Source organism: Narcine bancroftii, chromosome 1, assembly GCF_036971445.1.
Source record: "Narcine bancroftii isolate sNarBan1 chromosome 1, sNarBan1.hap1, whole genome shotgun sequence".
In the NCBI taxonomy this organism is placed as follows: domain Eukaryota; kingdom Metazoa; phylum Chordata; class Chondrichthyes; order Torpediniformes; family Narcinidae; genus Narcine; species Narcine bancroftii.
The window spans coordinates 117,388,615-117,411,367 of NC_091469.1; the positions used below are offsets into that span (position 1 = coordinate 117,388,615).

The 22,753-nt window shown below is 41.0% G+C and overlaps 1 protein-coding gene and 1 long non-coding RNA gene across 2 annotated transcripts in view; one reads left to right on the forward strand and one right to left on the reverse strand.

Annotated features, from left to right (window-relative positions):
• The window catches only part of LOC138743221 (uncharacterized), a 45,154-nt gene extending 38,456 nt beyond the window's left edge, over positions 1 to 6,698 (reverse strand). The window contains exon 1 of the long non-coding RNA XR_011344749.1: positions 6,549 to 6,698. This is a non-coding gene — a long non-coding RNA (uncharacterized lncRNA). The remainder of the gene's footprint in view (positions 1 to 6,548) is intronic.
• A 330-nt stretch (positions 6,699 to 7,028) lies between these two features.
• Positions 7,029 to 22,753, forward strand: part of map1b (microtubule-associated protein 1B) — a 121,230-nt gene continuing 105,505 nt past the window's right edge. Inside the window, exons 1-2 of the mRNA XM_069936770.1 lie at positions 7,029 to 7,311; positions 13,483 to 13,584. Of these exons, the coding sequence (XP_069792871.1) occupies positions 7,140 to 7,311; positions 13,483 to 13,584 (274 nt within the window). The 5' untranslated portion in view covers positions 7,029 to 7,139. The remainder of the gene's footprint in view (positions 7,312 to 13,482; positions 13,585 to 22,753) is intronic.

The following is a 22,753-nucleotide window of genomic DNA, read 5'->3' on the forward strand; positions in this document are numbered from 1 at the left end:
TGTACTACTGGAGTAGATAACAGAATATGCAAAGAATTTCTGGAGGAACTCAGTGGGTCAGATGGTATCCATGGGTAAAAATGGTGAGTGAATATTTCAAAAAAGGTAAAAATGAAATATATTAAGTGGGAAAGAAGCTGGGGAATGGGCCCAGAGGTGATAGGATGGATAGTGTGAGAGCCAAAAAGCAGATAGAGAGAAAAATGATTAGGAAGGGATGGGGAGAAGAAAATATAAAGAGAGAGAAAAAAATTGAGTACAGGGATAGATAATGAAGGATGAAATTAGTGGAATCAGAGGGAGTGGGAAACGTTACCTAAAATTATAAAAATCAATGTTTTCATGACCAAATCGATCAAGGTGTTCGGCAATGTGGGTTCTGACTCACAACGTTGACTAACCATTTCTACCCATGATGATTTCTACTCACCTGCTGAGTTCTTCCAGCAATTTTTTACCTGCTCAAGATTCCAGCATCTGAAACTTTTGTGTTTCTCAAGGAAATTTCTATTGTCCATTTCTCTGCAAAACCTCGACTATACAATCTCCTCTCCCACCAGCCTCCATTATACTCCCCATTTTCATTTAGGTGAAATGATCTCTATGACATCTTGAAGTACTTGTTGAATGTTAATTCTTTCCAGTATGAAACCATCACATACTGTATTTATTGACCAATTCACCAGTTTATCTTTTGTAGTTTCTTTGTTCCAAATCTATGAAGTACTGGTAATCTCATTGAAGAATTAAGAAGAAGCAATAATGCAAATCAAGATTCAGGATTCCATTTATTGTTAGGAATATACAAAAATCTTTTTCTTTTGTTTGCCTTGTAAAGACACCAAAGAATACTCCTGCAGCAAGACAAAGAAAAGAAGCAAAAGAGAGTCTCTTTAAAGACATCTGATGTCTGTGGATCCCAGAATGTTGAAAAAGTGGTGATATATTTCCAAGTCAGATGGTGTATGGCTGGGAGAGCAAATTCCATATGAAGTTCCCATCCTTTAACAGGAACAGCTGCTACCCTCCACCATCAGACTCCTCAACAATAAACTCAATCATGGACTCATTTAAGGCCTCTTACTTGTACACTTTATTGTTTTTTTTATTCTCTCTGTATTGCACATTTGGTTTACATGTTTACTTGTTTATATGTATATCTTCTTCAGCATGATGCTGAACCAAGCCATGAAAGACCCCAACAATGAAGACGCTGTTTACATCCGGTACCGCACGGATGGCAGTCTCTTCAATCTGAGGCGCCTGCAAGCTCACACCAAGACACAAGAGAAACTTGTCCGTGAACTACTCTTTGCAGATGATGCCGCTTTAGTTGCCCATTCAGAGCCAGCTCTTCAGCGCTTGACGTCCTGCTTTGCGGAAACTGCCAAAATGTTTGGCCTGGAAGTCAGCCTGAAGAAAACTGAGGTCCTCCATCAGCCAGCTCCCCACCATGACTACCAGCCCCCCCACATCTCCATCGGGCACACAAAACTCAAAACGGTCAACCAGTTTACCTATCTCGGCTGCACCATTTCATCAGATGCAAGGATCGACAATGAGATAGACAACAGACTCGCCAAGGCAAATAGCGCCTTTGGAAGACTACACAAAAGAGTCTGGAAAAACAACCAACTGAAAAACCTCACAAAGATAAGCGTATACAGAGCCGTTGTCATACCCACACTCCTGTTCGGCTCCGAATCATGGGTCATCTACCGGCACCACCTACAGCTCCTAGAACGCTTCCACCAGCGTTGTCTCCGCTCCATCCTCAACATCCATTGGAGCGCTTACACCCCTAACGTTGAAGTACTCGAGATGGCAGAGGTCGACAGCATCGAGTCCACGCTGCTGAAGATCCAGCTGCGCTGGATGGGTCACGTCTCCAGAATGGAGGACCATCGCCTTCCCAAGATCCTGTTATATGGCGAGCTCTCCACTGGCCACCGTGACAGAGGTGCACCAAAGAAAAGGTACAAGGACTGCCTAAAGAAATCTCTTGGTGCCTGCCACATTGACCACCGTCAGTGGGCTGATAACGCCTCAAACCGTGCATCTTGGCGCCTCACAGTTTGGCGGGCAGCAACCTCCTTTGAAGAAGACCGCAGAGCCCACCTCACTGACAAAAGGCAAAGGAGGAAAAACCCAACACCCAACCCCAACCAACCAATTTTCCCTTGCAACCGCTGCAATCGTGTCTGCCTGTCCCGCATCGGACTTGTCAGCCACAAACGAGCCTGCAGCTGACGTGGACTTTTTACCCCCTCCATAAATCTTCGTCCGCGAAGCCAAGCCAAAGAATATGCTGTGTACTGTATTTTTTGCACTACCAATAAGTAGTAATTCTTCCTCGCTTACAGAAAAAAGAATCTCAAGGTTGTATGTGACGTCATGTATGTACTCTGACAATAAATCAGAAATCTGAAATACTTTTGTCACCCTTGTCCTTCTATCTGGTAGAGGGAAAGATAACATCAGTCCTTCACTGTCACTGGCTCAAATTCCTGGAATCCCATCCCTAGCAGCATGTGGGCATACTCACACCTCTTCGTGGTTCAAGAAGGTAGCTCACCAACACCTTCTCAAGGGAAATAAGGATGAACAATTTAATGCTGGCTCAGCCTGCAAATCTCACATCACTTGAATAAATACAGAAAAGGATAAAGACGTCAGATGAGCATGTATAGCGTGATCTAAATATTGTAATACATGAATCACAACATTTACAGTCAGGTGTGTAGCAAATGGTTTGCAAGACATATGATCTTTATCCACAAAAGTGTTGGAATTTAGAAATAGGGATGTATTATTACAGGTGCACAGGATACTGGTGAGGCAAGATCTGGAATGCCGTGCGTGATTTTGGTCTCCTCATTTAAGAAAGGCAAAGTTAGCACTGGAGGCAACCCAAAAGAGATTCATTCCTGAAAGGAAAGGCTTCTCTCTCATGAAAGTCTGAAGAAATTATTTGGAGTTTCAAGTAATGGGAGTGATAAAATTGAAACATGAAGGATCCTTAGGGGGTATAACAGAGTAGATGTTAATATGTTTTCACTGGTGGGAAAATCTTGAATGAGAGGACACAGATACAAGAATAGAGAGTGGACATTTAAAACTGACAAGAAATTCTTGTGGTAGTGAATCTTTGATATTCTCTATCTCAGAGAACAATAGAGAGGTATTTAAAAAGATAGTCAATCAATTCTTGGAAGCTCAGGAATTGAAGTCTATGGCACAGCAGAGGAGATGAGGCTGGGGACAGATCAGTCAAGATCATATGGAATGATGAGCAGGTTTCTGGGGTCGGTGACCCTCTCCTGCTTCTACTTCCTTACAGTATTATGTAAATACCATGTGGTACCAACCAGCCACAGAAAACTTAGAGCAAAGCACAGTGTGCAGCCACACTCTCCCTGTAAACCTTCTACATGAGGGAAATCAAATTATGAGCAATTTTTGCAGAAATGCTTCTCAGATATCTACATGTCAGACCTTTGTGTGTAGCTTTTGACAGGCCTATGAGTAAATCAAGCAGAATATCCTGCAATCTATTAAACCTATCTACCAAAGCATAGAACATAGCTGACTAACAATAAATATAGCTGGAGTTATATCCAATCAAGTGGATATGCAGATAGGTGATGAAAAAGGATTCTCAGATGTAAAGTAAGTTACATGTATATAGAGTCTCCTTGCATGGAAGATTTACTCAGAACCGTGTTAAAGGAATGTGACCTAACTTACATTTGCAATCTAATGATCACACATTTCACCCATTCACTATTCATATATGTGAAGGAGATATTGTTAGGGGCCTCAACCACTGCATTCTGCACCGTGAGGCCTTAAATAGGGAAGTACAGTGCCTGCCAAAAGAGTTATGCTTCCACTTGCAAGAAGAGAGCTACTAGCAAAAGGGTAGGTAGTCTATCAGACTGGGCGATGTTTCACGATGGCTTTGCAGAGGAACCTATCATAAACATGTAAGACGTTGGACAGCTACTCTTAAATGGTCTATCTAAATAGCTGCAACTTTCAAACCCAATTTGAACATTTATAGTTCTTTTAAAAAACATAAGAAATAGGAGCAGGAGTATGCCGTTTGGCCCATCGAGCCTGCTCCACCATTCAATGAGATCATGGCTTATCTGACCCCATATCCCTTAATTCTTCTACTTTGTAAAAATCTATCCAACCTTGTCTTAAAGAAATTAACTGAGTTAAGCTTCAACTGCTTCATTGGGCAGCAAATTCCATAGATTCACTACACTCTAGGAAAAATGGTTCCTCCTCATCTCCATCTTAAATCAACTGCTCTGGATTTGGAGTTTTTGTCCCCTGTCTCCTAGTTCTAGTCTTCCCACCAATTGAATCTTATCTATACCTTTCCTAATTTTATATGTTTTATAAGATCTTCTCTCATTCTTCTAAACTCAAGTGAGTACAGCTCCAGACTCCTTAATCTCACTTCATAGGCTAACCCCATCATCTCAGGAATCCACCTGGTGAACCTCCTCTGCACAGCCTCCAAAACCTGTACATTGTTCTTCAAGAAAGGAGACCAGAAATGCACACAGTACTCTACATATGGCCTCACCAGTACCTTGGATAACCTCCCTGCTCCTAAATTCAATCCCTCTAACAATGAAGACCAACATCCATTTGTCTTCTTGATAGCCTGCTGCATCTGCAAACCAACCTTTTGCAATTCAGACACAAGCACTCTCAGGTCCTTCTGCAATGCAGCATGCTGTAATCGTTTTCCATTTAAATAATAATCTGATCTTCCATGTTTTACTTGCAAAGTGGATAACCTCATATTTAATAACATAGCACTCCATCTGTCAGCCCCTTGCCCTTCACTTAACCTATCTCTGCAGACTCTCTGTAACCTCTGCAAAATACGTTTTTACACTCAATTTTGTGTCATCAGCAAACTTAGATACACTACACTCTGTCCCCTCTTCCAGATCGTTGATGTACACTGCGAACAATTGCGGGCCTAGCACCGTCTCCTGTGACACCCCACTCACCACTGATTCCTAACCAGAAAGACACCAACTCTCTGTTTTCCATTGGTTAACTCATCCTCTATCCACGCTAATACATCACCCCCAACTATGTGCATCCTTATTCTGTGTATGTCTTTTATGCGGCACCTTATCGAATGCCTTCTGGAAAACCAAGTAGATAACATCCATCTGCTCCCCTCTATCTACCAAGCTCGTTATATCCTCAAAGAACTCTGGCAACTTTACAAACAGGACCTGCCTTTGCTTGAATCCAGGCTGCATCTGCCTGATGGATCCTTTTTGCTCCAGATGCCTCACTATTTCTTCTTTAACGATAGCTTAAAGCATTTTCTCAACCACAGATGCTTAATTAACTGGCCTAAAGTTCCTTGCCTTTTGCCTACATCCTTTTTTAAATAGTGGCGTGACATTCGCCATTTTCCAATTTGCCAGGACCTGCCAAGAATCCAAAGAATTTTGGTAAATAATCACCCAAGTCTTAACTATAACTTCTGTCATTTCTTTCAGTACCATGGGGTGTATTCCATCAGGATCAGGGATCTTTAAGCCTACAGTAAATTAAAGTAAATAATCACCTCTGGACAAAAGCAAAGGCAATGATATCGCTTGCCAAGTGCAGGGCCAAACCCAAATGCAATCTTCCAGACCCGAGGCAGCTATGATGACAAAGTCTGTCTTTTGATTGTATTGAATGGCAGCATTAATGGAATCACTCGCCATTTAATAAACATAGGTCAAAACTTTTTTGCTTCTATTGTCTGCTCCCAGAAAGGTGTCAGAGATACTGGGCTTGTAAACTCTTGTAATTTCTTTGATGCATGTGTGGTCAAATTTTGACCAATTGCCAATTGATCTGCTTGGGATTGAAGTTCAACATGTTCATGGCTTCCTCAACAATGTATTGGGAGTTATTCCCTAACCATGGTTGGGGTCACACAGATGCAGATACTGGTATCAGAAGAGAAACTCAGTCCGCTGGAAGGAATCAGCGAATCAAGCAGCACCAGTAGGAGAAACAAAAATACAGAGGGCAATTCAAGCTGAAATCAGAGGTTTCGGCTCAAAAGGTTGACCATTCTTCTTCTCCCACTGATGCTGCCCCCGACCCACGAGTTCCTCCAGAGATTGTGTTTTGCTTATGGTCAAAATAATTCAATTGCACCTCATGCACAGCCACGTTACCAGTGACTGGAATGAGAAAGCCGACTATGGGAACACTTCTCATCCAGACGGTCAGCGCTTGAGTTGGGTTAATGAAATACTGGTGCTGTCAGGATCATCGTTCTGAACAGCGGATTGTTCAACCCCATCAAAATCAGATCTGCGAGGGGCAGGACCATCGGGAAGATCCAGCAGTGGAGCTTGGGACCATCTGCCCAAGCACGCTCGATGCAAGGAACGAGTCGTCCAAGAGCAAAGCTCAGAGACTTGATCCAATGACCTTGCGCAGACCACAAAGGAGAAGGGAGACAGGGCAGCGGCGAAGTGATGGTTCTCCAACAAAGCACTTACCCAACGGGAGGTTCTTGATGATGAACTCTCTTCCTGGGAATCCTTGTCAAACACGTGCTGCTCCCGTGGTATCCTAATGGCAGATGAAAATGCGGGTCTCCATTCTCAGCCTTGATTTTCATGTTGAGCACCACGTAAACACTGTGTCATTGACAGTGAAGAGCTGCAAGTAAATAATTAATAGCGTTGCTAATCTTTTTAAGTGAAGATCCTTCATGTCAACATTTTCAAACTCAAATCTTGAACAGATCTAACAGTCGGGGAGATTTCTCAGCATCGAACGGGAAAGGCAGTACTGTACCGTGCTCTGCTGGTCGGAAACCAAAGACGGGGGGGGGGGGGGGGGGGGACTTGGCGGAATCTTCCCTGCACTGTAATGCAACGATTCTGCAAGCTCGGGAACGTTTAGCAGGAGCTCGCACAGGGTCTGATTCGCTGCCGATGACATCAGCTGGCGATGTGAAGTAGGCAGTTTCCTTGTCTCTCCTCCCCAGGACCAGGCGAGCGTCTGCACTATAAAAACGGACGAGCCTCGCCTCGCAGACTCACTCCCTCCCTGTCTAGTGCCTTGTGCGGACAGAGAGGCTGAGGATGGCGACCTTAGACGTGGACCCAGAAGCTTCGTGTAGCAAATTAAGCACATCGCCATCAAACACAAGCCTGACTCACCGCTTTCTCGACAATAAGTTCTATTTGCTAGTGGTTATTGGGGAAATTGTTACAGAAGACCACCTGAGATGTGCCATTTCAGATATAGAGCGAGGTAAGGGGATTGCCAACAGCGTTAAATGATATTACAACGCGGAGCTAAAAGGATAAAAGTGTGTGGGGGTGGGGGGGGGGGGGTCTTTGCTAACTACGAAGTATAATATTGATACATAAAATGAATCCCATCTCCCTGCTTTGGAGGACTAGTCGGCCTTGCTTTGGGGAATTTTAGCCTGTTCTATTATTTGCGACTTGGAGATAACCTTGAAGAAATCAATAAGATGCACAGCACCGATGTTTGTCATGGATGGAGTGGCTTTGGCTCCTTTAATTTCTATTCTAGATAAGAATATATACTTTTAGCTGAAGGATATCCGTCCTCTCCCTTCCAGCCCACATTAAATCATCTGTGGGCGCTGCGGATCTCAATTACCATTAAAGGCAATTCCGGAAATCTGGACCGTTGGGTTTTTTTTATTTGTTCATTCTATTTGCATGGAAAAAATGTAATTTTCCTGTGCATCCTATTTACTGGAGCTCTTCCCTCAAACGCAGCGCAAAATATTGCAAATATCAGATTAAGCCAACTGGCTGGTGTTTTCTATAAATCTCTTCATTGCATGTCTCTTGCCAAACCACTCAAAACCAAAAAAACGTACGGGCGAGAGACTGGATTGAATCGGCACATGTATAACAATGTATCCACCCGGCGCGGGCGATTAATAGCAGGACTCGCTTTCTTGCTGGTAAATTGTTGCAAACTCCTTATTAGCTGTTCACATTTGTTGCATTGAAACATGTTGTCTTTGATATTTCGCATCAATTCTTTCACAGCTCTTCCTTTGACTGGGGATATCGAGGCATTGCGTGAATTTTATTCATTGTAAAGGCGTTGTCCCCACTTCCCCCCCCCCAGTCCAAAAAAGATTGACACTGGAAGGAATGGGCAGCCTAATTCTCGCAATCGCGCAGATTTCAGTTCCCAAGGAAGAAATTCACAAAGAGGGGGGAGGGGGGGGGAGAAAAGTTGTGTTTTAATGGTGAGCGACATTTTTCAATAAAGGAGAAATAATGCTGGTAAGAAATGCATTGAGTCCTTTCCCCCCCGAGCTGGCGCTCCTCATTCATTGAGCTGCGGGGCGGCTGGTGGGCGTGGTGCGCTCTCCGCACTGCGGTCTCTCCGGAAGCTGCGAACCAGCATCAGACAAAGGGAGGGAGCCCGGGGCCCGGCTCGACCGGCCCGTCGCCTGCTGGGAATTGTAGTTCGGGACTGCTCCCAGCCCCTGAGATGTGCGCTGAAGCTCGAGCATCCTGGCACAAGCGGAGCTGGATTTTGAGTGGCCGGAGAGCGGGAGGGAGTGGAGGTGGGGAGTTGACCCATGAGGCGTCTCTGTCGGTGAGGGAGATACAGGTGCATTTCACTCGTGTTTTTGGACACCCGACGCCGGGCTCGCTCATTTCATTCAAAATGCACCGACTGTGGGAGTCGAGTACGAATGGATCCAACCGAGATGCGACCCCCCCCCCCCCACCCCCCCGTAGCAAATGATGTCGAACGATTTGGATCGAAATATTGCAAAAAAAAAATTGAATTGCATCCAGGAAAACGATTGTCCAAAGATGAAAATGACTTTCTGGATTATTTTAACATGAATGGGGGTCGAGACAATGAAATGTGCCTTTCAGACCATTTTCCTCTCGCTGTTACAAAATGCAACATAAAACACAATTAAAATGTCACTCAGTCTATTTTTTGTTGGGTTCTGTTTTCTATTTTGCCCTTTCTCACCTCTCGTTGGCTCGCTTCCCTCGTGAAATGTCCTAAAGGCTGCAGAATTCCACGTCTCCTTGTTCATTCGGATGGGTGGGGCAACTCGAATAGCAGAGGCACTGGTTGCTGCTCCGAGCTCAGGCAACAGGGGACCCACCCGGCTCCTCCAAGGGCAGAGAATATTTCCACTTTGTCCTCCTGCAAGTACTTGAGGGGAAAGCTCTATCCAGTGTTCACCCCAAAGACTATTTGTACCTGTCAAGAGCATGGTCAGTATTTCTTTTGTTGTAAGAGGGAGAAGAGGAAAAACACAATGTTAACGCCGTTAACTGGAAATCTATGCTCGTTTTATTAATAAAATGACGCACTGGGTGATACTTGGTCATCAGACTGAAGCTGGTAGAATCCTGCCTTGCAAAGAAGTATTAACAAAAGGAAACAGTTGGTGGGAATAATCATTTCCTTTTAACGATTGTCAGAGTTTTTTACAGTTAGTGTTTTAGCTTCATTTCATTTACAATGTTTGAATAATACCTCAAGTTTACATCATGCATCTGGAAGTATAGCTGAATCAATGCAACAGCTCTTTTTGGAGGACAGTGAGCACTGTCTCTTTCTGTGTGTCCTCCATTTCTACGTTGTCAGCAGTACTGACTCCTCCCAACCCTGCAGTTATGATTTCGAGCTATGATTTCAAGCATGCTCCATTGAACATCAATCAACACTTCCTGAATCAACATGATGGTGCACAAGACATGTATTTTGGAGATGGAACACAAGTCGATCTCCATATCCGCTATCATTTTCTTTCTGACAAATACAACGATAGATGCATCATTTTGTTTGTTTCATGCTCTGATCTTCAAGCACAAGTTTTAAATCAGTGCTGTGATTAGATTTCTAAATTAATAGTCTAATGAATACTTGACATTTAGAATTAATTTGAAAAATGGGAATTAAAAATTGAAGCTGCTATCGATAAAGATGAACAAAAAAAGTCAAATGATCAAAAGAGAAGGAAAATGCTATTTTGCTCAATCCAGCCCATCTGCCACTTGGGCACCACGCTAAAAGGTGTGATGATATTTATTTTTCTTTGCATTTTCAATATAAATGCATTTTTACATCTTAAACATGTATATAACAATTACAGCATGGAAACAGGCCAATTTGGCCCTTCTTGTCCACACCGATCCAAGAACCCTCCTCTGATCCCACCTACCAGCACCCTACCCATATCCCTCCATCCCCCTCCCATCCAACTCTTTCTTAAATGACGAAAATTATTCTAGCAAACTAATTATAATTTTTTTTGATCATGTATTGCAATAGTGAAATGTTGAGAATAATTTAAGTATTGGGAAGGAATCCTCACAATGAACATACAGTGTTGTGATCCATTTGATGTGTGCATAAATTCAGAATAATCTAATGGAGGGTAGTTTTGGTTCCATAGTATCAGCTTTAGCAATAACCCATCCTGCATTGAAAGAGCTAGGACCGAGTTCATATCTGAACATTAAACAAATCAGTCGCAATCTTCCTCGTCAAAATTGTTATGTCAAAACAAAATTACAAAAAGCCTGAATTCGAGAGATTTGGTGCCCTTGGATTTTCACTGAATATGGCATCAAGGATCTACAGTGTCTGATGAAAATAAAATTGTGAAGGACTATAACCTGGATAAAGAAATACCTTGCATGAAGGAAGATAGCAGTGGTTGATAAAGACCAACCACTTCAGGACATTGATGCAAGGTTTCTTCTGGGATCTCTCTTTTAATTCAGCTATCTTCACCTATTTCATCAAATAACCTCTCCATCCGTAACTATATTCTGTAGTAATTGGACAACTTTAAGATGGGTATATTATCAACGGTTAGTGTTTGAGTCACAAGATTGCCAAATCCAACAAGAGAATCTTTAACCACCTATGTTACGTTCAGGGGAATCCTGCCCTTGTCCACAGGGATCAGTATTAGGTCACCCATTATAAAGTCCACAGCTCCACCAGTTCAAAACAAGCTAACTTTGATGAGTGCCTCGGTTCCTGATCACCAACAGGACATGAGCAGTATGATGGAAGGCTCTTGTCTTTCCTGGACGAATGCAGCTCGAATAGGATGCTCACCCAAATCCAGGTCAAAACCACCTGACTGGTGCCCCATTCTTCTTCATTCTCTCCCTTTACCAGCAGGATTCTGTGTTTATAGCATGCGCTGTGTGCTGGGTATGGTAAATCAACAGGACTCCTATTACCATTCACCATCTCAAACGGATAGAGCAGAAGCTCTATGTTCTCTCCATTATGACTTAGCAGATGATCAATAGTGGGTCAATCACCTGACAATCCTTACTTCTGTACTGGTACTTTTACTAAAAGGGCTAAAGTTATTCAAGGTGGTGGGGGGGGGGGGGGGGGGGTTGTTTATTAGCTTGTGAAGGGGATGGCTTTGTACAGTGATGCCCATAATACATGAAAGCTTTAAGCAAAACTAATTGCTGCTCCGACAGTTTTAAATGGAATAGAAAATAAGATTGGATACGCTTTATATTAAGATGTTATGGGCTTAGATCCAGTTCAATGATCAGAAGCCAATGTAAACTTTGTGTTGGACAAACCATGCTTTTACTTGTTCACCTCATAAAGCTGGAGCCACTTTTGTATACTCTTAATAGTTTTGCATTGCTGTCCAAGTGAAAATATTGTTATATTTCATTATAAAGAGCCTTAGCACAAAAGGGAAAATATAAACAGGCTGAGCATTATTATGAATACTTTCAAGAACTGCATACAGATTTGAATGAGAAGGCTTTGTAGTCAGGCATTTAATAACAGAATTAAGAAGCTTATGTTATTTCATTGCTTAAAATAGATTGACTAGGATTATGCTGCATTATTGAACACCATCGACTTTATCACTCAGTACTGTTGTTTATTCTGGTCCATGGAGTCAGGTTGACATGTTGTAATGCTTGGAATTCATCTTTGCACTCTCATCCAAAAACAATAACATATTTTTCCCCCAAATGAATTGGAATAGAGGCAATAGAAGACCCTTTTCTGTAAGTCCCTTCTGACCAGCTTAGTGCTTCCTATTTTTTAAAAATAAATTTTATTTATAGATTTAAAACCACAGAGATAAAGCACATAATGAAAAATAATTAAATACAAATACATGTGGCATATAAAAAGAAAAGGAAACCTCCCTATGTACCATCCCCTCCCCTCTTCTATCCCCCTACAAAGAAAGAAAAGAAGAAAAAAGAATAAGAAAGGGGCAAGAGGGGTATCTGTTCCTTAAAAGTTTCTGAGACCTTAAAGAGAAAGGGAATGTCAGAGCCTCATTTAAATATTGGCACCCATAGTTTGTATATAAGGGCTCCATATCTTATATAATATATGTTTATTAAATTATGTTATTTTCTTGTGATATACAACTCTGAACTTCAGCATGACATCTTTCTATACCCAGATCCATGTAAGACTTCCAAATTATGGCAATTTGTCTAATATTATTAATTTATTATTAATAAATTATTTTAATTTGTTTCTATATTAGGCAGTTCCTGCTTTTTTTATAATTAAGGATTATCATTGTAAAAAAGCAGAAAATGCATAATGTGATATGCATAAGTGTTCATTAAACCACTTGCTCCTCCCCACAGCAGTTTCTCAATCAGATGGAGCATGGTAGAGTATAGCCCATTGCAGGCCCTTCAGCCTTGCATAAACATGTTCCAGCATTAATCTAACCCTTCCCAACCTCACAGGCCATAACCCTCTGAGTTATAACCCACAATAGATGAGTTAGAATAACCACAAACTGACAGATTGAATCAATATACAAGATTTGGAGTTGGCCTCCACATGGTCAAGTTGTGAAAGAAACACATTTGCGCCTTTTATTGAGCACTCTCCATTAGGCACTGAGATGCATTGAGTGTTGATCAATGGAATGAGATGTCCAGCAGGATCTAAATCAAGTGTGCATGCTTCATTTACAAATATAAACAGCCAAGGTGTGGGTTTGCTTGAGACCAGGACAATGCTGTCTTGTCCTAATAGTTCTACATTTGCCCAAATAAGTATGATGAGGAGTGGAAACACTGAATTTTATCTTTCATGACAAGCAACACTGGGACTAGCAGTAGAACACTGATGAGTTACTACTTGCTAGATATTAAATTGAAAACTTCTGTGTATGGTTCAGGACTACATGTGTCCATGATATAAAAATTATGTACAATGTCATACTCAAACCAGTTCTGTGCTTTGACACCGTTGTATCACCTTTCGGAGCCTTTGAGATATTTTGGAAATGGTTTTGTTCAGATTCTGCATTAAATAAAACATGTTACCACCTGTGCCACTAGAGACAGTGTTAGATCAGTACTCCTTGCATGAATGCTAGTTTGTCCCAGCAATGTTTAATGTTGCCGTTTGTCTTTTCAGGTATACGTTCCTGGGACGCAGACTTAATATCCTGCAACCTAGACCAGGAACTCAAACTCTTTGTATCACGTCATTCAGCTAGATTTTCAGCAGATGTTAGAGGTAAGATTTATTACATGTGCATTGAAATTATAAATGGCAACAATCTGTAAATCCCAGAGTTAATATTGTAAAGTAGATCAGGTAAGTCCTTCAAATCATTCATAATATCAATTGCATTTATGTATGTTTTCTGAAAATAAATAATATTTAGAGATAATTAAATTGCATGAAAGCCCAATAAACAATAGCCCACAAAGACAGAAATTAATATGACTGAAATGCTCTGAATTTTCAAGATGTTTTTCTGGTTTTTAGTTCCACTTGACAAATTTTGTTTGAGCACCAAAAACAATTTTAATTGGTCTTTTGAGAAATAATGAGGACATGATGCAAATTTGTTTTTTTGATAGTGGGCTGAATTTGGGTTTCCTCTAGTAATTTACTGTAACTCTCGAGAAAAACACCTTTCTGTCATTTTCCAATCTCCATTGAATTATATACTTATGCCTGTGTGTGTGCTCAGTAGTTGTAAAGTCAATTAGATTCCTCTCATAGGCATTTTCACAGCTTGTGACATATGAAATGGAAAAAACAAGCGAGTTCTGAATGCTTCAACTTATTTAGAGCATCTTTATTTCAGTATTATAAGGGGATGAAATTTGACATAACCAGTTCCAAACTGTGGTTCTTGTGGGTCATGGAATATGTAAATATTCTCTATTATGCCATATGAAACGCTATGGTGAAATTTATAAATGTTCTTGAGAAGAAGCAAAAGTGATCTCCTTGTTCATTAATATTTTTTCAATTCATAAGTTGAATTTAAATAGTTTGTTCAGATATTGAATTAAAATGTATATAATTGTGCATTTAAAAAATAATATTGATTATGTGTAGTTGAAGACTTTTTTTGTATTTTCTGACACTTTTGCCCAATGAAATTAGAGGGACTAAAGAAAGCCTACAAATATTCATACATAGCTTACGAACACAGCGTCACATGGTGTAACATTAAGTTAATTATAGGCATGCACCGCTCTGTTCTTTTGGGCAACATCTGACCATATATGTGTCCGTGCTCCCATAATTATACAGTTACTGGAAGCAAGTCCACAGCAATTTAGAAAAAGTGACTCCTAGGTATAGGAAATTGTATTCTGTTGCATCAAGGACCAGCAGCAATTGAAATACACAAAGAATTTGTTATTGTTTTTATAAAAAAAAAAAAAAAATTTATTAATAACTAATAATATAACAACTTGGCCAACTTAACCACAACTATGCTACTTGGTTGGGCTGTGAATCAGAGGAGGAGGAGCTTACTGAAAGTGACAGGGTTAATTGGTCAAGGGGCCAATAAAAGGAGTGAAAGGGGAGGGAGCGGCTAGCGAGGAGTGGCTGAAGGAGTGAGACTTCCAGGCTTTGGCTTATCAGGCTTCGACGAAAGCAGGCAAGGAGAAAAGGTAAGCTGAGTTATTGGCCTTCGTATTCAGAGTTATGCCAATAGGGTTAGTGCTCTGTACTTGGTGTCAGATGTGGGAACAATGGGTGACCTCCACCCTCCCAAATGGCCACATCTGCACCAGGTGTACCGAGATGCAGTTACTATGGGAGCGAATTAGGGATATGGAGTTGCAGATTGATGACCTGCGGCTTGTAAGGGAGAGTGAGGAGTTAATTGACTCAACTTTCAGGGCGATAAATACTCCAGAACCCGTGTCAGGTAAGTGGGAAACCGTCAGGGGGGGAAAGAAAAAAGCGAGAAAAACGGAGAGCATACCAGTGACTATCCCACTCAGCAACAGTTATGTTGTGTTGGATTCTGTTGAGGGAGATGACCAGACAGAAGATGGCCACGGGCACCAGGTCAATGGCAATGAGCCTGGCAGAGTGGTGCAAAAGAAAAGGAAAAGGAGAAATGCAGTAGTTATTGGGGACTCCATTGTCAGGGGTACGGACAGGAGGTTCTGTGAGCCAGATAAGTATACCCGCATGGTGTGCTGCCTCCCTGGTGCAAGGGTATGAGATATCACAAATCGGGTCCAAAATATTCTGAGAGGAGAGGGAGAGCAGCCTGATGTCTTGGTACATGTGGGTACAAACAACATTGACAAGAAAAGGGAGGAGGTAATGAAAAGTGATTACAGTGAGCTGGGATGAAAGCTGAAAGACAGGAACGCTAGGGTGGTGATCTCGGGATTACTACCTGTTCCAAATGCAAGTGAAGAAAAGAATGTAAGGATAAGGAAAATGAACGTGTGGCTGAGGTGCTGGTGTACAAGGCAAGGATTTGGCTTCTTGGATCATTGGGATCTCTTTTGGGGAAGGCATGATCTTTACAAGAGGGACGGGTTGCACCTAAATCCAAAAGGTGTCAACATTTTGGCAAGTATGTTTGGTACAGCAGTGGGGCAAGGTTTAAACTAATTTGGCAGGGGTATGGGAACCAGAGTGATTGGAAAAAGGGGTAGGGAAGATAAAGTAATGGCCAGGAAAAGTAAAATAGGAAAAGTAATGTTGGGAGGAGAAAGTAAAAAATCAGATGGTGCAGTGAGTTTTCGGGTCAATGATAGTGAGCAGAAAAATCAAAAGAAAAGGTTACAGAAGTCACTAAAAGGACAAAGAGCAGAAGGGCACTTTATCTGAATGCCCACAGTATTAGAAATAAGGTTAGTGAACTTGAGGCGCAAATCGGTACCCATGCCTATGATTTGGTAGCCATCATGGAAACATGGCTACAAGGTGACCCTAAATGGGAATTAAACTTTCAAGGGTATCAGGTGGTGCAAAGAGATAGACAGGATGGTAAGGGAGGTGGAGTTGCACTCTTAATCAAAGAGGGACTCCAGGCAGTAGTGAGGAATGATATAAGATCTAAAGAGCATAATGTTGAGTCCATTTGGGTAGAGATAAAGAATAACAAAGGGAAAAAATTATTGGTGGGTGTCATCTATCGTCCACCAAATAACAATGGTTTAGTGGCACAGGAAATTAATAGAGAGATAAGTGAGGCATGTAATAATGATACGGCAGTCGTCATGGGGAACTTTAACTTCCACATAGATTGGGAAAATCAAGTTGGTCGTGGGAGTCTGGATGAGGACTTCATAGAATGCATCTGCGTTAGCTTTCTTGAGCAGCATGTTAAGGAACACACAAGAGAAAATGCTCTCCTGGATCTAGAGTTGTGCAATGAGATAGGTAGAGACCATCTGGGAAATAGCGATCATAGTATGATTGAATTTCTCATTCAGATGGAAGGGGAAATAGTTAGATCTAAAACTAATATATTATGCTTAAACAGGGGTGACTACCATAGGATGAGGGAGGAATTGGGCAGAGTGGACTAGGAGCACAGGCTAATTGATGAAACAGTTGAGGAACAGTGGAAGATTTTCAAAGAAATATTTCGTAATGCTCAACAAAAATATATTCCGGTCAGGAAAAAGGGCAACAAAAGAGGGAAAAATCAACCGTGGTTAATAAAGGAGAGTATAAAATTGAAGGCGCAGGTGTACAAAGCTGCAAAGAGCAGTGGGAAACTGGAAGATTGGGAAAACTTTAAGAGACAACAAGGGGTTACAAAGCGGGTAATAAGAAATGGGAAAAAGGATTATGAAAGTAAATTGGCACAAAATATAAAAACAGAAAGCAAAAAATTTTATAAATATATAAAACGGAAGAGGGTGGCCAGAGTTAACATCGGACCCTTGGAGGATGAGAAAGGAAAACTGGTAGCAAAAAATGAGGAAATGGCCGAGGCATTAAACAAATATTTTGTGTCAGTCTTCATGGTGAAAGACATGTCCAGCATGCCCAAGTGCGGAGTTAAGGATGCAAATGTTGGGGAGGCCTTGATAAAATAGTTGTTACAAAGGAAGTAGTGATGGAGAAACTAATGGGACTAAAGCCAGACAAATCATCTGGTCCTGATGATATGCATCCAAGGGTTCTGAAGGAAATGGCAGAAGTTATAGTTGATGCATTAGTGGTCAAATACCAAAATTCCTTGGATTCTGGGCAGGTCCCGGCAGACTGGAAGACAGCATATGTCATGCCACTTTTTAAGAAGGGATGTAGGCAGAAGACTGGAAATTATCGGCCAATTAGCTTGACATCTGTGGTTGGAAAATTTCTGGAAGCCGCCATTAAAGATGAAATAGTGAAACTTTTGGAACGTAAGGGATCAATCAGGCAGACGCAGTATGATTTTAGAAAGAGAAGATCTTGTTTGACAAATTTGTTAGGATTCTTTGAGGATATAATGGGTGCGGTGGATAGAGGGGAACAGGTTGATATTGTATATTTGGATTTCCAGAAAGCGTTTGATAAGGTGCCGCACAAGAGACTTCTCAGTTAGTTACAGGAAAGTGGAGTCCAGGGAAGTATATTGGCCTGGATTGAAAATTGGTTGTCTGACAGGAGGCAGAGAGTCGGGATAAATCGGAGTTTTTCAGGTTGACAGAGAGTGGTAAGTGGGGTGCCGCAGGGGTCAGTGTTAGGCCCACAACTGTTCATCATTTACATTGATGACTTAGAGGAGGGGAAAAAATGTGGTGTAGCCAAGTTTGCGGATGACACCAAATTGAGTGGAAGAGCAAATTGTAATGAGGATGTGGAGAGTCTGCAGAGGGATATAGTTAAGCTGGATAAGTGGGCAAAGGTCTGGCAGATGGAGTACAATGTTAGTAAGTGTGAGGTTATTCACTTTGGCAAGAAAAATAAAAGAGCTGAATATTATTTAAAGGGTGAAAAACTACAACATGCTGTTGTGCAGAGGGACTTGGGAGTGCTTGTGCATGAATTGCAAAAAGTTAGGTTGCAGGTGCAGCAGGTTATTAAGAAGGCAAATGGAATGTTGGCAATCATCGCTAGAGGAATTGAATTCAGGAGTAGGGAGGTAATGTTGCAACTGTATAAGGTACTGGTGAGACCGCACCTGGAGTACTGTGTCCAGTTCTGGTCTCCATATTTGAGGAAGGATATACTGGCTTTGGAGACGGTCCAGAGGAGGTTTACTAGGTTGATCCCTGGGATGAAGGGGTTGACTTATGATGAAAGATTAAATCGTCTAGGATTGTATTCGCTTGAGTTAAGAATAATGAGAGGAGATCTTATAGAAACATATAGGATTATGAAGGGCATGGATAGGATAGATGTAGGAAGGTTTTTTGAGCTGGCTGGGGAAACTAAAATGAGAGGACACAGTCTCAAGATTCAGGGCAGTAGATTTAGGACAGAGATGAGGAAAAATAGTTTTTCCCAGAGAGTAGTGAATGTTTGGAATTCTCTCACCAGGGAAGTGGTTGAGGTTGCCTCATTAAACATATTTAAAATTCGGTTAGATAAATTTTTACATGATAGAGGAATTGGGGGATAAGGGGAGAAGGCAGGTAGGTGGAGTTAGGTCATAAATTAGATCAGCCATGATCGTATTGAATGGCGGAGCAGGCTCGATGGGCCATTTTTGGCCTACTCCTGTTCCTACTTCCTTTGTTCCTATGCTCAAATATTCTTATGGGTGTTAGTGTATGTGTAGAATACCCAAACTATTATATCTTGGGCACAATTCTGGAAAGTCAATCCAAACTCAGACTTCTTAATCACAAAGGAGGTGAGAGAGACTGAGTGATCAGACTGCCTCATGAATCCTTGTTGAGTTGCTTCCAGAGAAATGTCCTTTCATACGAATGGTGGTCACAACTCTCCTTTTCCTTGTGTAGTGGAAATGAAATGTGTGACTTCTATGCGTCTTATGAAATCCAGGCACAGGTCAGTTGAAATGACCATCACAATAGTTATGATCCAAAGCAGGATTTCTCCTGTTTCAGGTCAATTAGAATGACCATTACAATAGTCACAGTGGTTCAAAAGTTGCCACGACGAGGAAAATCAGCCAAATTCTCCATTTCATGCAGTCATCACCTTTGTGTTCAATAATCAATCCTGTTTCTTTAAGTGTCCCAAACAGATTAAGTGTTCCAACTCACATGACTCAATCACATGACTCTCTTGCCATCTGTTTTTCCTGAATAAACCACCATTGTTCTTGGTTCTACTTCCAGAGCATCACTTTATTTATAGTCAATACCTAACAGTGCCACTCCATCTCACCACAAGCTGTAAATGGTTTGCAGCTTGTACTAATCCTTAAAATGGCAGTCACACTAAATGAAATGTGAGCTTGTAATTCCTTCCCACAAGAAAGAAAATTTTTAGCTGTAAAAAGCAGAATTTTAATTGCAACCTACAATGTTTGAAATACTACATTAACTATTGTTACGTGATAAAATACAAATATAACATTTTTCCAGCAACATTGCAATCTTAACACCATGGAAGGCAATCAGAAATTACATTACCCTTGCCTTTAATGAGTTATCATTACATCGTATTCCTGCAGAATTAAACTCCAGTTTAACAATCATCTATTTTTTTTTTCATTTTACTCAAGAACACGAAGAGATTATGGTCAGTATGCAAAACAAATGGTCCCTGAGCTGTCAAGATGTAAACATTGAAATGCTGCCAAGCCAGTACAAGGGACAATAATTCTTTCTCTATTGCAGAATAATTCTTTTGATTTCCATTGAATTTCTTGGACAAATAAGCCACTGGATGGTCAATATCAAGCATCCACTACTAAAAGAAAATGGCTTCTTAAAGTTAGGTGACTTAAGCACAGGCCAGTGACATAAAATAGCTTTCAGTTTGTGAAATGTTTCCTGACAAAGTTCTGTCCAAACAAACATTTCACCTTTCTTTAGAAGGTTAGCCAAAGGAAGGGCAATATCAGTAAAATTTTTACAGAACTTTTTATAATACCCTACCATTCCCAAAAACCTTCTAACTGCTTTCTTACCCATGAGAATGGGAAACTTAGAAATTGTGTGAACCTTCACCTGAACAGGTGCCAAGATGCCTTGATCAACGAGATAACTAAGATAAGTCACAGTAGCATGGCCAAATTCACTTTTAGCTAAATCAGCGGCAAGGTCGACTTTTGAAAGTTTTCAAACAGTTTCTGTGAAATGTGCTTCCTAGATGTCATCCCCCATAATGAAATCATCAATATAAGCATCTGTATGCTCTAAACCAGTGGTTTTCAAACTGTCCACCTTAAGCAATCCCTCTGCCATATATACTCTGTGATTAGTAAAGGATTGCTTAGGTATGTAGATGGAAAGAAAATGTTTGAAAACCACTGTTTAAATCATACCTAATTGTTATGTGCACAGTTTCATAACTCCAAAGGAAATGGGCCAATGACAATTTTTCTCAAGCAAAATATTTCAGTAACAATTGGGTCTACAGCAGTGGTTCTCAACCTTCCCTTCCCATTCACATACTGTAATTAGTAAGGGATTGCTTAAGGTGGAATGTGAGTTTGCGGTGGAGCCGGGGGGGGGGTGGGGGGGGGAGGAGTTTGAAAACCACTGGTCTAAATCTTGAATCACAGTATTAATTATTCTTTGGAATGCCCCTGGAATATTTTTCATTCCAAATAGTAAAACTTGTATAATCATGATGAGGTCTCAAATGCAGACATTTCCCTACCCCTTTCTGTTAAGGGAACGCACCAGTAACCTTTTAATAACTCCATCTTCATAAGAAGTTCAGCCTTTCCACACAATCATCCACCCTGCGTATAGGATAAGCATCTGTCTTTGTTACCAATGGTAACTTTTTTATAATCCGTGCAAAATCTAACCGTCCCACCAGGACACAAGATGAACAGTCTGAGGTGGAACATCTAATAACATCATTCTTTAACATGTATTCAGTCTCTTGATCTGCCAGTCTGCACTTTACAGCATTCATTTGATATGGATGTTGTTTGATAGGTTTGGCATCTCCAATATCAACATCATGACAAGTTATTGGGGTTCTCTTGAGCACATCTGGATACAAGTTCCTAAATTTTAAAAGTAGCTGCTTCATTTTCTCTTTTTCCTGGGGCTGAAGATGAGCCAATTTAGCATCCAAATTCTGCAAAACAGACAAACTGGGACAATGTTTTGTATGAAGTGACCCTCACAAGAGTCGGCTTGAACCATCTCATACTGATAGACTCCTTAGTTCTATCAACAACCAACACCGTTGGTGAAGGCTGTTCCTTGCTAAATGCCAAGTTCTCAAAACAAGGTTTTAACATGTGGAAATGGCAACTCTGCATTTTATGTCTGATCAGGTGTTCCAACTAAGTAGTTGACTTCATTCACCTTTGACTTTATCTCATACAGGCCTGAAAATTTTGTCCTAAGGGGATTAGTATTTGGGAAAAGAATTAATACATTATCCACTAGTTTAAAAGTTCTCATCTGAGCCTTTTTTTTAAATCATACCAGACCTTCATTTATCCTTGAGCCATCTTGAAATTCATTTGGGCCAATTCACAGACTTTCTGCAAATGATCTTTAAACTTTGAAACATAATTTAACAAATTCAACTGCACATCCTCATTAACCCATTCGTTCAACAACACTAAAGGTCCTCTAACTTGGTGTCCATACAGCAGCTCAAAAGGGCTAAAACCTAATGGTTCTTGTATAAATTCTCTCATTGAAAACAAAAGTAAATGCCAGTCCTTCTCATTCTCAAAACAATAGGTCCTCATCATGGATTCTGGATGATATGCAGATGACGTGATCTGGTTGGCTCCCAATTTATAAACTATTTGCTGAGACAGCCCCGACATGAAATTACTTCCCTGGTAGGGCTTTTGACACAGATTTAACTTTAATATTTCTAAGTGATACATCCTCTGGAAACCTGGAGGCTGTAAACATGACAGTTAACAAATACTGATTCCCAGCTTTTGTCTTGGCAATGGGCCAACCCAATCCACAATAGGTTTAGAAAAGGGTTCATCAAAAATCAGAACGGGTTGTAATGGAGCCACTGGGGGGACCCTGATTGGATTTACCCACAACCTAAGAAATGTGACATATCCAGCAAAATGTCACAAAATCCTTTCTTGAAGTAAGCCAATAGAATTGTTTCATAATCCTATGCATAGTTTTCCTTAGACCAAGATGACCACCCAAATGCATGCTGTGAGCCAAAGTTTAAAATTTTATCCCTATAGGCTTTAGGAACTGCAATCTGGTGAATGACTGACTATTCTTCACTGGCAGGGATATCAGGTGGTCTCCACTTCCTCATCAACTCACCATCCTTGAAATAATAGCCAACTGACACTTTTTAAATTTTATCATCAGAGAGAGCC